Source organism: Macrosteles quadrilineatus, unplaced genomic scaffold, assembly GCF_028750875.1.
Source record: "Macrosteles quadrilineatus isolate MER2022 unplaced genomic scaffold, UCM_ALF_1.0 Scaffold_5__1_contigs__length_97177068, whole genome shotgun sequence".
Lineage (NCBI taxonomy): Eukaryota > Metazoa > Arthropoda > Insecta > Hemiptera > Cicadellidae > Macrosteles > Macrosteles quadrilineatus.
The window spans coordinates 25,846,950-25,862,817 of NW_026542598.1; the positions used below are offsets into that span (position 1 = coordinate 25,846,950).

The 15,868-nt window shown below is 33.9% G+C and overlaps 3 protein-coding genes across 4 annotated transcripts in view; 2 read left to right on the top strand and 1 right to left on the bottom strand.

Moving 5' to 3' along the window:
* Nucleotides 1-899: 899 nt before the first annotated feature.
* Nucleotides 900-8,440, top strand: LOC128995249 (uncharacterized). Of its 2 annotated transcripts, none has more exons than XM_054420200.1 (4): nt 900-1,012; nt 5,726-5,850; nt 6,655-6,919; nt 7,867-8,440. In XM_054420200.1, the coding sequence occupies exons 2-4, from the start codon at nt 5,764-5,766 to the stop codon at nt 8,388-8,390; spliced, it is 876 nt and encodes a 291-aa protein (XP_054276175.1). In that variant the 5' UTR covers nt 900-1,012; nt 5,726-5,763; the 3' UTR covers nt 8,391-8,440. The 2 variants fall into 2 exon arrangements, with proteins under 2 accessions (XP_054276175.1, XP_054276174.1); XM_054420199.1 differs by having other exon boundaries at nt 921-1,030.
* A 1,775-nt stretch (nt 8,441-10,215) lies between these two features.
* Nucleotides 10,216-15,868, top strand: part of LOC128993937 (b(0,+)-type amino acid transporter 1-like) — a 55,980-nt gene continuing 50,327 nt past the window's right edge. The window contains exons 1-6 of the mRNA XM_054418069.1: nt 10,216-10,420; nt 11,257-11,358; nt 12,358-12,639; nt 13,887-14,012; nt 15,041-15,140; nt 15,565-15,609. Coding sequence (XP_054274044.1) covers nt 10,225-10,420; nt 11,257-11,358; nt 12,358-12,639; nt 13,887-14,012; nt 15,041-15,140; nt 15,565-15,609 — 851 coding nt within the window. The 5' untranslated portion in view covers nt 10,216-10,224. The remainder of the gene's footprint in view (nt 10,421-11,256; nt 11,359-12,357; nt 12,640-13,886; nt 14,013-15,040; nt 15,141-15,564; nt 15,610-15,868) is intronic.
* LOC128993938 (queuine tRNA-ribosyltransferase accessory subunit 2) overlaps nt 13,847-15,868 on the bottom strand; it is a 67,024-nt gene continuing 65,002 nt past the window's right edge. Inside the window, exon 10 of the mRNA XM_054418073.1 lies at nt 13,847-14,043. The gene's annotated coding sequence lies outside the window, so the exon portion shown is untranslated. The remainder of the gene's footprint in view (nt 14,044-15,868) is intronic.

Consider the following 15,868-nt stretch of genomic DNA (forward strand, 5'->3'; position numbering starts at 1 on the left):
TGTCGAATGTTTGTTTTCGTTTTGATTTTGTTTTCCGGTGATTTCTGTAATGTTTTTTGGTTAGTAAGTAACTTGGTTTAACCTTTTCACCAAGGCATGGTGGCGATGTTTGAAAAAGACAATTAAGTTTGAAATTTGGACACTTGAGTAATATTTTTGAAACAATTGTAAATACTTATAAATAAAAATTATTAGTTTATAAAATTTTAAAAGTAACTATTTGTTTCATTTTTTAATTAATTAATCTTGTTTTGTACAACATAGACAGTTTTTAATCACGGCTACCTTTAATTCCAGGCCGGAGGCCGCGGCCTTCGAAGTGGCAACGTTTCAAGTATAGTGTTGTAAAAGGTGTTTGATTGGAGAACACTAAGCTAATGATATTTATGTATTTTTTTAAGAATACGAAAGCTTGGTTACTGGGCTATGAAAATGTTGACTCCACATTGAATGTACAGAAATAGATTTTCAAATTATATTGCTTTGATTTTCGATTCTATTATGTTTTATTTCCATGTTAACTTATAGGACGTCTTGCGCTAAACAATACTACGGTACTTGCAACGTTGCCAAATCTACCAGGCCGCGGCCTGCCTGGAGTTAAAGATGGCCGTGGTTTTAATGGTACAAAAATGTTTTTTATATAGTATTACTTTATAAATAATATGGGATATTGAAGAATACTATCACCAGTTACCATAATTTAGGTGGCTATTCATGATATCCATTGGCATTGCTGCAAAAATAATAAGTTATCTAGATTTGACGAAGAGGGATAATTGGAGGGATTATTAGAACACGGACTAGGGATAACTAGGGATTTTTTGACGTTGGCCCAGGGATATTTTTTTCTTGCGGATGGAAACACTGGTCAGTCGGTCCTGTCTGTCAGTTAGTCCAATGAAACACATAACCTCAAACTTTCAAATTCAAATTTAAAAGTGGTGATCTTTAAATGTTTTTGTTTTCAATTGCTTAACAGTTGTCTTATCGTAGTAAATTTGTTAACAAGGTATAGTTTACATGAGTGGTAATTATATCAGTTATTTATATTATCTACTAACTGATACATTGGGCTACTGAGATCCGTCAATGAATAGCCTACATTCAATTTGATGACCAGGCCCATAGGCCTAATAAACATTTTGTGATATTTAACTCATAAGTATACACTTTCTTATGTTATTTGAAATTTAGTTAGGTATACTTTTTCCAATATCCGTTTATCTAAACCCAATTAATCACAGTTAATTCTTATATTCAAGCTACCCTGGCCTAGTGCAACAAGAGGTTTAAGTTAACCCTTTCAATGCTAGATTTTTTTTGTAATTTTCCTAAAAATGAGTTTTTTACATATTTTGTCTGAAAAGTTCTAGGCTTGCCACGGGGGCAAAGTCTTGTGTGCGAGAAAAACATTTTTTAAATAAAATTGTTTAGCCTAACATTATCTCAAAAGCGCTAAGGAACGATATATCATGTCTCAGTCGTAGGCCTATGAGAAATCGAAAAATACCATTGCTGTTTCAAAACAACACCCGAGTCAACCAATGCCCATCTAAACTCAAACGAGATCAAAAATCGCGCGGGCACGATATATTGTCACTTAGCACTTTTCGGATGAAACGCGTACAACGATAGATCGTTCCATAAGTTAGCACTTTTCAGAAAAAAGACGCCCAACGATATATTGTCACGTACATTAGCACTGAAAGGCTTAAGTTAACTAGTCTACCTATTGATTCATTTATTTATTTCCAACAGAAACCCCATTTCATTGATTTATATACAATGAGCCGTATTAATAAAAAGAAGGATATGCTCAAAAGGAAAAGGTATGAAGCAAAAGCATTTGCTTCTAGTAAAAGGTAAAAGTAAAAGCATATCCTTCAAACCGTATTAATAATGATTACCTTTTACTTACGGCAAATCCTTCTGCTCGGAAGTAAATGGTTCTTTAGTAACATCACATGTTACACGTCTGATCCTGTCTATTTTTGTCTACTGATATCCCTTGAAGGCTTAGCTGTTCCAACTCCGTGTAATGGTTTTGCATCCGGCTTTGAATTTAACCATAACAAACTAAATTATAAAATCTAGTGGGCCGGAATTTTACCCCGGATTTTACCCCCAGAATCTTAAACCCCTTTCTAGACATAGAATTTGGTTGATGACAATAGTTAGTCGGGTACAAGTACATAATAAATTTGTTTATAGAAATCATCATATTATACCATAGATTATACATATTTTCCAAAATGTTGCTTTGTAGATAGCATGCAGTACTGTATAACCACAGGTACCCTCGCCGCAGCTGCAGACTAAACAAATTTCCTTTTACCTGGCTGGATTTCTTCTAAAATATTCCCTGAAAATTGTCAGATTTATTTCCTATTTAAATAATATTAATTTTAATGAGTAACTAGGTTTGCTGATTCAAGGAAGGTATTGAGGTGTGTTTTTATTGAAATATTGATAGCTTAGTAGGAGGTAACAAATATACTCCCGCCACAGCAAACCTGCAGACTAAGTAAATTTCCATTTGCCTGATTGGATGTTACCTAAAATGTCTCCAATATCACATTCATTCCCTATTTAAATAGCTTTAGTTTAACTGAGTACTTAGGTTTACTGCTACAGGGAGGGTAAAAAGGTGTTTTTTTTTTGTTGTAAAATGTAATAGTTTAGTATGAAATGAATGCAAATTTGATCAAAAAATACTCATAAACAAGAAAACTACAACAGTTTAAAAATTTCTCCATAAAAATTACATGGAAATTTTAAATTTATAATTTGTTTGAATTTTCTCCGTAGCCATTATTAGGTGCATAATATAGCTTCGATCTACAAAATGGCTTGGAAAGAAGTTGCTAAATTCTATCTTTTAAGGGTAAAAAATGTTAAAATCCAATTTTTACCCCATAAAACCGCCCATAAACCCCTGTTTCCATATCATATTATGCTGATTCGCGAATCCCTTAGAATAAACGTAGGTTTATACGTTTGCACCAAATTTAATCAAAATCGGATCACTTTTGCTTGAGTTGTTGTGCTAACGGGCACACATATATATGAATTTGAATGGAGGAGGTTTTTGGCCTCTGGGGACCTGAAAACGGAAAAGTAAATGGGTCATGGGTCTAGGTCTTACCACGAGACCTACGGAATAGCTTTTTCCCTATTTAGGAAATTCGCTAAAATTTAGCACCACACTGTAAAACCACCACACACCTTTTACTTAAACGTATAATCTGCTACTGATCAGATGCATCATTTTTGAAGGATTTACTTCAAAGAAAAAGTAAATGGTCAGTTTTATTAATAACCATTTACTCAAGTCATGAGCAAAACCTCAAATTTCTATAGATTACCTTTTACTTCTAAAGCAAAAGGTTTTGCTTTAGTTTTTATTAATACAGATTGAAGGATTTGCTCGAATTTTCGCAAGTAAAAGGTTTACCTCATCTTTATTAATACGGCTCAATAACTTAATCAATGTTCAATTCATGGTCATCATAGGGAGGGACATATTGAGCCGTATTAATAAAAAGAAGGATATGCTCAAAAGGAAAAGGTATGAAGCAAAAGCATTTGCTTCTAGTAAAAGGTAAAAGTAAAATCATATCCTTCAAACCGTATTAATAATGATTACCTTTTACTTCCGAGCAAATCCTTCTGCTCGGAAGTAAATGGTTCTTTAGGAACATCACATGTTACACGTCTGGTCCTGTCTATTTTTGTCTACTGATATCCCACGAAGGCTTAACTGTGCCAACTCCGTGTAATGGTTTGGCATCTGGCTTTAAATTTAATCATAACAAACTAAATTATAAAATCTAGAGTGTGTGGGCCGGAATTTTACCCCGGATTTTACCCCTAGAATCTTAACCCCTTTCTAGACATAGAATTTGGTTGATGATAATAGTTAGTCGGGTACATAATAAATTTGTTTATTGAAATCATCATATATGCTTTGTGATTAGTTTTGTAATTATTTACAAACACAACTTAAACAAATGAATACTAAACATATGCTATTTGTCACTTTGTAGATAGCATGCAGTACTGTATAACCACAGAAACCCTCGCCGCAGCTGCAGACTAAATAAATTTCCTTTTCTGGCTGGATTTCTTCTAAAATATTCCCTGAAAATTGTCAGATTTATTTCCTATTCAAACCATATTAATTTTAATGAGTACCTAAGTTTGCTGATTCAAAGAAGGTGTTGAGGTGTGTTTTTATTGAAATGTTGATAGCTTTGTAGGAGGTAAACAAAATACTCCCGCCACAGCAAACCTGCAGACTAAGTAAATTTCCATTTGCCTGATTGGATGTACTCTAAAATGTCTCCAATATCACATCCATTCCCTATTTAAATAGCTTTAGTTTAACTGAGTACTTAGGTTTACTGCTACAGGGAGGGTAAAAAGGTTTTTTTTATAAAATGTAATAGTTTAGTATGATAGAATGCAAATTTGATCAAAAAATGCTCATAAACAAGAAAACTACAACAGTTTAAAAATGTCTCCATAAAAATAACATGGAAATTTTAAATTTACATTTTTTTTTTCTCCGTAGCCATTAGGCACATAATATCACTTTGATATACTAAATTAATAGTTTTTTTTAAACTCTACAAAATGGCGTGGAAAGAAGTTGCTAAAATCTATGTTTTTAGGGTAAAAAATGTTAAAATCCAATTACCCTATAAAACCACTCATAAACCATCGTTTCCATATCCTATTATGCTGATTCGCGAATCCCTTAGAATAAACGTAGGTTTACACGTTTGCACCAAATTTAATCAAAATCGGATCACCTTTGCTCGAGTTATCGTGCTAACGGGCAAACATGTATATGAATTTGAACGGAGGAGGTTTTTGGCCTCTGGGGACCTGAAAACGGAAAAGTAAATGGTTCATGGGTCTAGGTCTTACCATGAGACCTACGGAATAGCTTTTGCCCTATTTAGGAAATTCGCTAAAATTTAGCACCACACTAAAACCACCACACACCTTTTACTTAAACGTATAATCTGCTACTGATCAGATGCATCATTTTTGAAGGATTTACTTCAAAGAAAAAGTAAATGGTGAGTTTTATTAATAACCATTTACTCAAGTCATGAGCAAAACCTCAAATTTCTATAGATTACCTTTTACTTCTAAAGCAAAAGGTTTTGCTTTAATTTTTATTAATACAGATTGAAGGATTTGCTTGAATTTTCGCAAGTAAAAGGTTTACCTCATCTTTATTAATACGGCTCAATATAAGCGTCGACATCCCACATATTCCTTACATTTCTATAATTTATCACTGTTGGGTTTTCATATTTTTCATTTAAGGTTTAAGCCAAAGTCTTTTAGCATGTAATATCAAAACATCGGTCATTTAGAAGTGAATTTTGCATCAGAAAGTTGTTACAACTGATTGACCTTGGCGTGGTTGAGCTGAGGTCTGTTAAACTTAGACTTAAGTAAGCAACTCTGTAAGCCTACTGCAATTTGAGGCTGAGATCTCTCAAACCGGTGTAGGCCTAGGTACTAATCGCTAGCTTTTTTTTATATCAGGGTGTCTATTAGTCTAAAAGAGCAGTTATTGTCTCAGTCTTCTACATGACAGGTAAAGAAGGAACACTGTCATCACTGGCTTGTGGTAACTAAGTTAATATAAGCCTAAGCTTATATTATTTATTATGTTATTTTGTATTTAATTTTGTGTTTTTAGGACCTATTTGAACTCAATATTCCGAATGGACAAAGAAGATGAACACTAAAGAAATTGAAAGTCTTTGCAAAGATGTATGTGATAATCTCCAAGATGGCTTGAATGCAGAAGAAAGCAAGTCTTTGGTAAGTGTATAATTTATATCTGGTTATCTAATACATGGGGTGTCCTAACTAACACGGGTTTTGGTCTTTTAGCCTTTAGCATTGGATGTGACTAACACCTTCACCTTACCGTCTCAGTGTTTTTATGTTAAATAATCATCCACCTACTATCATCAGTATTGACTATACGTACTTCTGCAGTAGGTAGGTTTGAAAATTAGCACTGAGAGGTTTAAAAAATAAGGAATAATGTTTATCGAATAGTTGAAATTTTGAAGACAAGCTTTATTTCTTAACCAATCTTCTAATGGATCGCCGTAGTAGAATGTCTTGTAGTTTCTGTCAAACTGGTAGAAGAAGTCAGCAGAAAAACTCCATGCTTATTTGACAGCAACAGGGCATTTCAAATAATATAGGCAATTAGATAATTTGGTATTATACGGAGGCCATAAATTTTACAGCACGCTGCGGCGGTTATGTTAGATTGGGTTATCATAAATATGTTTGTAGGACTTTCCTCGATTCATTATGAATCTAAGGATACCAGATGAGTCATATTTTCTATAAGCTGTGTAAGCGCTGTATAAGGGTGGCCTTGGTATATGTAGTACCAAAGTGCCTTTTTCCTTCCACCATGAGTCAAACCAATGTATCATTTTGGTCAGTTCCTTCTGCCGCTGAAGGACATAATGGGATAGGCCTACATCCACTATCTTCTACAGTAAGAAATTCAAGCTAGCGAAAGGTATCAAATTAATTTTTCTTTTAATTTTTATCTTCGTTGTGCTGTACCCAATAACTATGTATTTTCCGTTATTGTTTTAGAGGCAACTTCGCATCATGTGTGGTCTTAGAGAATGTGGCTGCTCATTGTTTACCCCATCACAAAATCTCAGGCGTATTCTCAAGGTAATTAGTAGTGAGTCAGCGCTCAGTCTCTCTGTCGGCCTTGCAATCATCAGCAACTGTGATATTTTAGAACAAGAAAAACATTGTAACGAAGTATTGGAAAGGATAGCAAAACTTGCAATAAGTATGGAACCCTCAGAAGAGAGAAATCACTTTCTTGCCCAATTGTGGAATTATTCAGGTAACTTGAATAAAAATTTGTCCTTCGCCTTCTTTTCAGGATTTAGCTGATATAGCCTAAAATCTATTTAGGTATTAAAAAATTGTAAATATTTAAAATAAATATATAAAATATATTAATATATATTTTTAAATATATAAAATATTTTAATATTTGTATATATATACCTATATAAAATTGTAATTTAGTATATTTTACAATTATATTTCATTGTATTGTATTTCATCACTAGGGCCTAAAGTAACTCTTTTTGACCCAAGGTTAAGTTTACGATTCCCGAGGTCGGGAAATGAGCGAGGAATAGAAAGTAATTTTTTGCCCGTGTGGTGAACTATATTTTTCGTCATAAATAGCATCAGCAAACAAAGCTATAAAACAAAATAATTTTTATGTAAAGATAACCTGTTAGGAAATGATTCAATCAATTCATCTATAACGATTGTATTACAGTACATTATACCATCGATATGTCGAACAATCAACAACAATAGGCCAAAACCTTACCTAATAAATCAATCGATAAATAATTTTGATCGATACGATTGCCACAGTTGAAATTTACAACTGTTTACAACAGATGATTTTTACTCCCTAGAGAGTAAAAATGCTTAGACCTGCAATGCATGTTTTAAAAACGGCTGTTTATACTGCAGTGGTAAGAAAAGATTTTTGTTAATACAAACAAAATACATTTTTTTAGCATTAAAATTTTTTCTTTTACATTTACTTGTTTGTATTTACAATGGATTTTTAGGTATTAAAGAATGTAGGCCTAATTATCATGTATTATGATTAGATCAAATAAGATTCAGTAGGCTAGCTGAAAAAAATTGACAATGACTACTTCTCTCACTTTCGGTACGAACTGAGATGCATTTCTATTCAAAGTAAAAAACTATTTTTGACCAATACATAACTTTATATTGTTTATATCAATACTTTTTTAGGATTGAAGCACTTCACAATTTCCACAATTGAAGATGTTATTTCTCATCACTGTTACTTCTTGGAAAAAGACGTTCTTGAAGTGTTTACGCAATCAGTTCAACTCAACAGTCACCGTCCATTAAGGGACTTAAGATATGAAAGAATTTTGCAGTGGAGCTGTAATTCATCAAGGATATTTTGTGCAGTTACAAGTATTTTTAATGAGGTTTTACAGGAAAGTGTAAAATTGTATGGACAATACAAAGCTGCTATCAGTGTCATAAGTCAGTTTATTGATGACGTTAGGTTAACATGCATAGGGAATAAAAAAGATTTTGTACTCTTGTACCCCATTGAGTATCAATCTTTGGTTGCTGTTTTAGACATTACTCCCGATTGTTATCCTGATTGTTGCTCAGTAAAATCTTCAGTTACCATTGCAACTGTTGTTGAAATCATTGAACGAAATATTAGCAAAAAGCCTGTTCAAACTTTGTGCATTTTGACCCATTTTCCTGCTTGGCTGCCTTATGTCAAAAGCTAATATTTATTGAATCTAGACAAAATTTGTTATTGTTTTTTGTTACAGATCATCTTTTTACTTGTGATAATTTATCTTTTATACTGTACAGTTGCATTGTAGTTTATACATTATTGCTGGTACTTTTGTATTTTTTAAGAATTTGTTTAAACATAAATTGATTATATATACTGTGTTTTAACAGTTTGATATCTAATAAGCTCTTGTAATCAAGGTTTTACCTTCCAAGACAGTGTTAAATGTAATTTGGACTATAGTTAACCATTGTAAATCATGGATATTTTATATAATTATTAATAGTTTTATAGTTTTAAAAATTGTACATCACATTTTACTCATGATTATTTATCCATAAGCCTCCATTAATTTATACATCTTATATTTTTTTATACATTCTACTTATTACTACAATTTATTATTGACTGTATTTTATTATGAATCTGCTAATAAATTATTTATTAAAATTTTTTCTGAAACTTTATAAAATGGCAAGTGTTAAGTTTTTTACCAATGTCAAAGTTTTTCATGCAATAATTGTTATTATCACTTTTGGGCTGTAAGTGGAGAGAATATGTCCAATATTTGTGTCAACGCCAACAATGACAGAAAAAATAGTAACATTCACAAGTAGCAAACTTTTACTGAAAAAGTATATCTAAAAGTGTATGTTTTTACGTCTTGTCAAATCTGAAATCATCGGCATATTTTCTGGCAGTATTGTGACATTAGCTTGACTTTGTTGTAGCCAAAATAAAATATACTAATTCATTCTCAGTGTCCATTTGCAAAAATGTATTTAATTTTGATATAAATAACATACTCCACAACCACGACAAGAAGTCTTTCAAACATCATGCTCATTTTCTACCATGCGCCGTACCTAAAGTCATACATAACTGAAACTGCAACGATGGTAAAAGAATTATGAAAATTTTTTTTTAGGAGTCCCCTTTAAGGAGTCAATGTTTCCTCCTCTCTTCCTAAATATGATGACAAAGTAAAGCAGTTCATAAGCATTGTAGAAACCGGCTTATATTCATATTTTCTCTTGATCTTAAATTCAGTAACGTCTAATCTTGTTCAATGTTTTTGCAAAAAATGTAACATTATAAAACCAATGTTGTCATTAATGGAGTTGAAGTTATGTAAAGAAAAAACATTTTTTAGGTGGAATTCAAAATAAGTGTGCAACTAGCTATCAAACAAATAGCTAAATACTATTTTCATAGCTACAAGGTATTTGGTTGGCTTTTCTTACATAAAAAGCTATAACAAGTTGAAGGCCGATCGCTATCTGTTGATCTGTGCTATCACAAGATCTGATAATGATGGAGAGTTGGAAAGTCTGTATAACCGATAGAAATCTTTGGATCAGTGATGCAGTGACTTGTTAGCGTTTCCAATCAGCCTTTACCCCGTATGTTGTCTTAGTGTTCCTGGACATTTCATTAAAGTTTCTGCACATTCTGTTAGTGTTTCCTGGACATTCTGTTAGTGTTCCCAAAAATTCTCTTTGTGGTTCTATGGCCTAGGCATTCCATTAGTGCTTCCCGCATATTCTGTTAGTGTTTCCCCTACATTCTGTTAGTGTTCCTGCATATTCAGTTAGTGTTCCTGCACATTCTGTTAGTGTTTCCTGGACATTCAGTTAGTGTTTCCTGGACATTCAGTTAGTGTTCCCCATACATTCCGTTAGTGTTCCTCCACATTCTGTTAGTGTTCCCGCACATTCAGTTAGTGTTTCCTGGACATTCAGTCAGTGTTTTCTGCACATTGAGTTAGTGTTTCCAGCACATTCTTTCAGTGTTTCAGCACAATCTATTAGGGTTCCCCCAACATGTCGCGCCTCAATGTTCACAACATCACGCAAAGCATATCCAGTTTGACCAGTCGTCTGAGTGTTCCCGGCATCGATATTATGCGCAGAAGCATCGAGAGGCTTAGCAACATCCTGTTTAAGCCTAAAGCCCCCCAGCTGAAGCGAGAACTAAGTCTTGTGGCATCTGTTAACCTCATAGTCAACGGAACAATCGGTGAGTAGTTTAAAATTACTTGATACAGTTTGTAAATGAATAAAGATTTTAAGGTGAGCGTAGAATAAGTTCTACAGTTAAGATTTGTATTGTTTACATCCGATTTATCAAACATATATGGAACCAAAGTCCAAAATTGAAGATTACGAATTTCTGAGTCTATATTCTCTTTAGCATTTATCTTGATTTTAAATCTGAGCTCTATGACTTTTCATTATCATACTCAGATAATTAAATTTTTTGTCAGAAAGATCTTTACCTTCAGGAACTATTTCTTGAAACACATAGGTACCTATCTGTAGACTTTCTTGAACTAATTTAGCATCCTCCTCCACTCCCTCATTACAAGTCCATCCTTCCTCTTTATGATACACTTTTTACATCCCAAGAAGACAATCAGGTCCTTTCAGACTGACATCAATCCAACTATTATAGTAAAAATTCAAACAACATGGATTAATTTCTATAACCTATTTTGTTTTCCATCGTATAAATAATTACCTATTATTAAATCCTTACATCTAATGCCTCTGCCAGCTGAATAGATATGGTGCTTGTCAGTGGTGTAGTGGGGAATATTGGTAAGCGACCCTTATTTTTCCGCGACCGCTGGTGCTTGTCTTCTTAACGGAGCAAGCCTATGCTGGTTAGATCCTGATATATGCTAGTAGCTTTTTGAGGTGGTCTTGGCTAAAAAACAGCTGATCTCCGTCAATAAAAGCTTAATTCGTTCAACACTCATTTTCCATATAATATTCCTATTGGCACTTACTTAATTCAATTTTACTTATTTAATCATTGGATATTCAAGGAACACAATATCTTCGATATTACAGGTTCAGGGATATTTGTTACGCCTGGAATAGTTCTCATCCACGCCGGATCAGTTGGAATGAGTTTGGTAATTTGGGCCATCTGCGGAGGTATCTCAGTTCTAGGTAAGTTGGGCGCCGATAGACAAACATGTTTATTAATAATTTAGGTAACAATGTTTGTGTCCCGTTCCTTATTAGGTACTTTTAAAAGTGTCTTTATCACAAAGTTTTATAGTGAAATGAGTGTTGAAAAAAGTAAAAATAATAAAAATAAATACTGGTACCAGTACTAGAAGAGAGTATCCTAATCGCTCTAGTGCTATTCTTGCACTTCTGATTAGAGATTATACAATCTTTTTGTGGATAGTAAATTGTTGGTTGAATTGTTACAACTTTGCTGACTTTTTAAAACCTAACATAACCAATAAAAAATGTTGACCCATACTGTTTAATGTTACGTATAAATATTGCAGATAAATGGATAAATTCTACAATCTTACACAGAGAGTAGTGTGAACTTAACAGAAGACCATCAACATTCAGTAGAATCCATTAACAATATTTGTCAAGCCATATATTTGTCCAACTTATTTATAAATAATTAGATTTATGCAGTGCTCAAGTTGTAAATAATGAGGTGCCGGAACTGTAACCTATTTAATGTAAGTAGTACCTATTTATGCCAATATTTTTATCTTTCCAAAATAGAAGTACCGGAACTCTGTTCTGCCGTGCTCCCCCACAAATCGAGCACTGGAATTATGTGTGAAGGTGACGTTTTATTTGTGGGATAGTTTCGGACGTTTTCCATCATGTTTTGTAAAATAACTTATTACAATGTTTCGGGATCTTTTACCTGATCTTCTCCCAGGTGAGAACAGGATCAGATTCATGAATACTGTTTTTTTTTTGTTTTTTTTTTATCATCATAGAAAGTATTTGCAATAACACCTCAATTAAAAGAGAGCTACCATCACTGAAAAATAAACTTCTAGGTAGCGAATAAATCAACAAATCCTTCTTTGCAAGGAGGAAAAAATAGTTACTCCAAAATAATCAACAACTCTGTATAGTTAAAATAACTTAAAATTATTCTGAAAAATTTTTCATTTAAACTTGCAGGGGCCCTTGCCTTTGCAGAGCTCGGTATGGTGATCCCCAAATCAGGTGGTCAATACGCCTTCTTCCAAGCTGCGTTCAGAGATCTTCATCCTTTCTACGGACCAATCACAGGGTTCATCTACGTATGGATCAACGTGTTGGTCGTCTACCCAGCCACTCTTGCTATCTTCTGCTACACCTTCACTGAGTACATCCACCAACCTTTGGTCTCTATGTTCAATGCTGATTTAGACGAAGTTACTGAAGACAATGTCAAGTTTCTTATTCGGTTTCTCGCTCTGGGTAAGTGTGTTGTTTTTTTTTCAAACCCAGACCTTTTAAATAAAAAATGGTTTAAGATTTTAATGTTGTAAAATTTGGGGTAAACATTCTATTGCTCAATAAGTTTAAGTAAACTTATAACTACAGCTTATCCAAACAATGATCTTTGACTATTGATGCAAGCTGTCGGTGGCATTCTAAATTACTAATTTTTGTTGAATACACTAACTATTTTACCGCTAATATAATGAATAAGAATAAGATATAGCAACTGATATGACCCAACAACTTTTATAAAAAAAAAACAATAAGGTAGAAAACTTTTTATTTTTGAGCTTTTCAGAAATTAACCTGGCTAAAGAGACATCAGTCAGTATTTAAAAAAAACAAAGAAACAACTTTGTCAGTAACAAAGCTACAGTAGAACCCTTCACATCCGACCTCGGAATAAATTACTCCTCGGGATATCCGACCGTCCACATGTTTCCTGTCTGGGTGATAACTCCCAGTGCAATCAGTTGACTGAAAGGCCGATTGCGGATGTTGCCGTAATAACGGCAGAAGAGCACCATTGGCGCCAATAACCGGAGCTGCCCCTGTTGCAGGAAACGATTGCTTAAGTCACGGAAACTGAAAGTTTTGCCATAGATAAAACATACTCCCTTAGTAGATTTGTCATCCTTATGGAACAGCTGAAGCCAATTTTATTGTTAGTTCTGTACGTCCAACTGTAGAGGTTATGTTTTGTTTACAATTTGTTTCTTGATATTCCAGTCATTTAAAACATCGTTTAACCAAATAAAACTGCATAATCATAAACAATAACTGGTCTACTAGTCATATAACCAAATAGTAAAGCACAAATCATGAAAATAACCCTAAAATAATAGAAACAAAATTTTGTCTACACTAGTGATCTGTGTGGACGTACATGAACTAGACACAAAAAACAAGCTTCAAAATGTACAATGGGATGAGGAGTCTACTTGTGTTGATTAGTCTATGGTTTTGCTAACGGGTGTTGCCGCAGTAGCGGGAGACGATTACCGATGTCGCGGAGACTGCAGGTTATGTTCCTCCCGATATCCGACCTTTTGGCCGTTCCCACCATGGCCCGGTCCCGTCATGGTATCATCCCCTCCATTCTACATCCTATATTCAGCTTAAAATACATATATAAAGTTCAGCACTGTCTCAGTGAGGTGTGTAAGAAAGAAACTTAAATATCTGTTGTTGCTTCGTTTGGCTATATTGTATTTACTCTGCAGGAATCATGGGCTACATCAACCTAGTTAGTGTCAAGTTGTACGTGAGTGTCCAGAACCTGTTCTCCTACCTCAAGTTGAGCATCTGCGCCATGGTCATCCTAGGAGCCGTCTATGTCCAACTCACAGGTATTTACCTTCAGAGAGCCAAGGTTGCCACCTACAAACATACTACTGCCTATGTACTATATGTATCATTGTAACATTTAACTTAATTGATTTAAGTTTCACGAGGGGACCCATGCACAAATTACTCATTTTGATAAAGTTTAAAATTTGTTTCCTCTCTTATTTACAAATTCACTGTGGTTAAAGAATCAGCTGTTAAATTACAACTTGGTCAGCATCTTTAGTTTTGAAAAGAAACTATAGAACTTAATCAAATGCTAAAGGGGCAAAGCCATAAAGAAAATTAGTCTTTAGTTGCCTTTTGTCCCTCTGCTAGGTTATAAGTTTTAAAACAACAGTTCAATGGTAAAAAAAGCTAAAGTAGAACAACCCCTGGATGAGACAATTTAAGACAACTGGATTTTAGTGTGCCGGTAAGAGTTTGGGCCGTCATAACACTTCGCCAGACGCTGTGGAGATAATCTAAACTGAGTTTTCACAGAGTCAAAAACCTCGACAGTCAAAGCTGGTAGGAACTTCACGTACTTCGGTTTTACGCAGACATTTGGGACACAACTCGTACAAACTGAAGTTATTAAAAGCATTGAAGCATACTGATAAGCCAAAACGCATGATAGCTTCGATTCTTGTGGATATTCTTTGATTTTGTTTACATGCTTCATGGTACTCACAACCAAGCAACTGAGACAAAAATAACCTTTTCAAAACAAACTTAAACACGCCCTTTCCATTAGTGTAACAATCAGCTGAAATCCCGGAAACAGATGTTCCAAGTGTTTAGTTTTTCACCATTCTTTTTTAATAATCCTGTATTTTGTAACCAGACAAGTAAAAAAGTGTTGCGTTTAGCTTTTGAGATTCGGGATTCGATTAGTTACGTTTTAGTTTCTAGATTCCAAAATTCTAGTTTCAGTTTCAACCATAATTTAAATTTCATATTGTATTTTTAATGTGGGTGGCAACCTGAACTTTAAGTTAAAGGTTGTGAATTTTTCAGCCTTATAGGTCTAAGCAGAGTCTGTTTTCAGGTCAGGCTAAGGATTTGCCGTTGGGTTTTGAAGGGACTAATTTTTCCACAAAAGCTCTCATCATGGCGTTTTACAGCGGCCTCTATACTTTTGATGGATGGTAAGGTCAAAGAGCATACTTATAAAAATTGATAGATTCTTTATAGGTGCATCTTAGAAAACTCAAATGGCAACCTAAGTGTTAAAACCTTGGCTACGTTTTCTGAGGACGTTAAATTATATTTATAAGATCTTGGTGAATTTTTATTGAATTATGTGTTCTTTCATTGCACTTACTAAAATACTATTGATATTTATAACTATACAGTATCAACAAGAATACTACAATAAGACACAACTGAATAGAACAATCTATACATACTTTTGATACATGCGATTACTTTATAATCTAAATTTATAACTAAGCTTACAACAGCTGATTTTAACTTTTTAGGGAGGAAATGTAAGTCCCACAACGCATAAAACGGCTGTTTTTGTTGCAGTATTACGATGATAAAAATCTAGTAATTTGAATACAATTTCAGGTGCATTGTGACTGGTGTTACTGAAGAAATCAAGGATCCTGACAGGTAAAGTTCCTAAACTTTAGCAGCACCTAAGGGAGCCAATCGAACAAGTAAGAAAACTTGTCAGCTGTTGCCAATTGACCAAAAAACTGAATCCTCATCTCAGTTCTTTGAATTAGCAATCATATACTTCATCTCTGTGGTCCATTTCTGTGTGTATTCTGATAGATTTTATCTTCATAAATTGGTTGATGAGTAGAGAAACTTGAGTTTCTTAGATCTATCATTTGGTACTATACTTGATTTTTATGGTTCATTCGAG

Coding starts and splice junctions, on each gene's coding strand:
- LOC128995249 (XM_054420200.1), top strand. CDS start 5,764: ATGAACACTAAAGAAATTGAAAGTCTTTGCAAAGATGTATGTGATAAT. Junction 5,851..6,654: donor CAGAAGAAAGCAAGTCTTTG/GTAAGTGTATAA, acceptor TTATTGTTTTAG/AGGCAACTTCGCATCATGTG. Junction 6,920..7,866: donor CCAATTGTGGAATTATTCAG/GTAACTTGAATA, acceptor ATACTTTTTTAG/GATTGAAGCACTTCACAATT.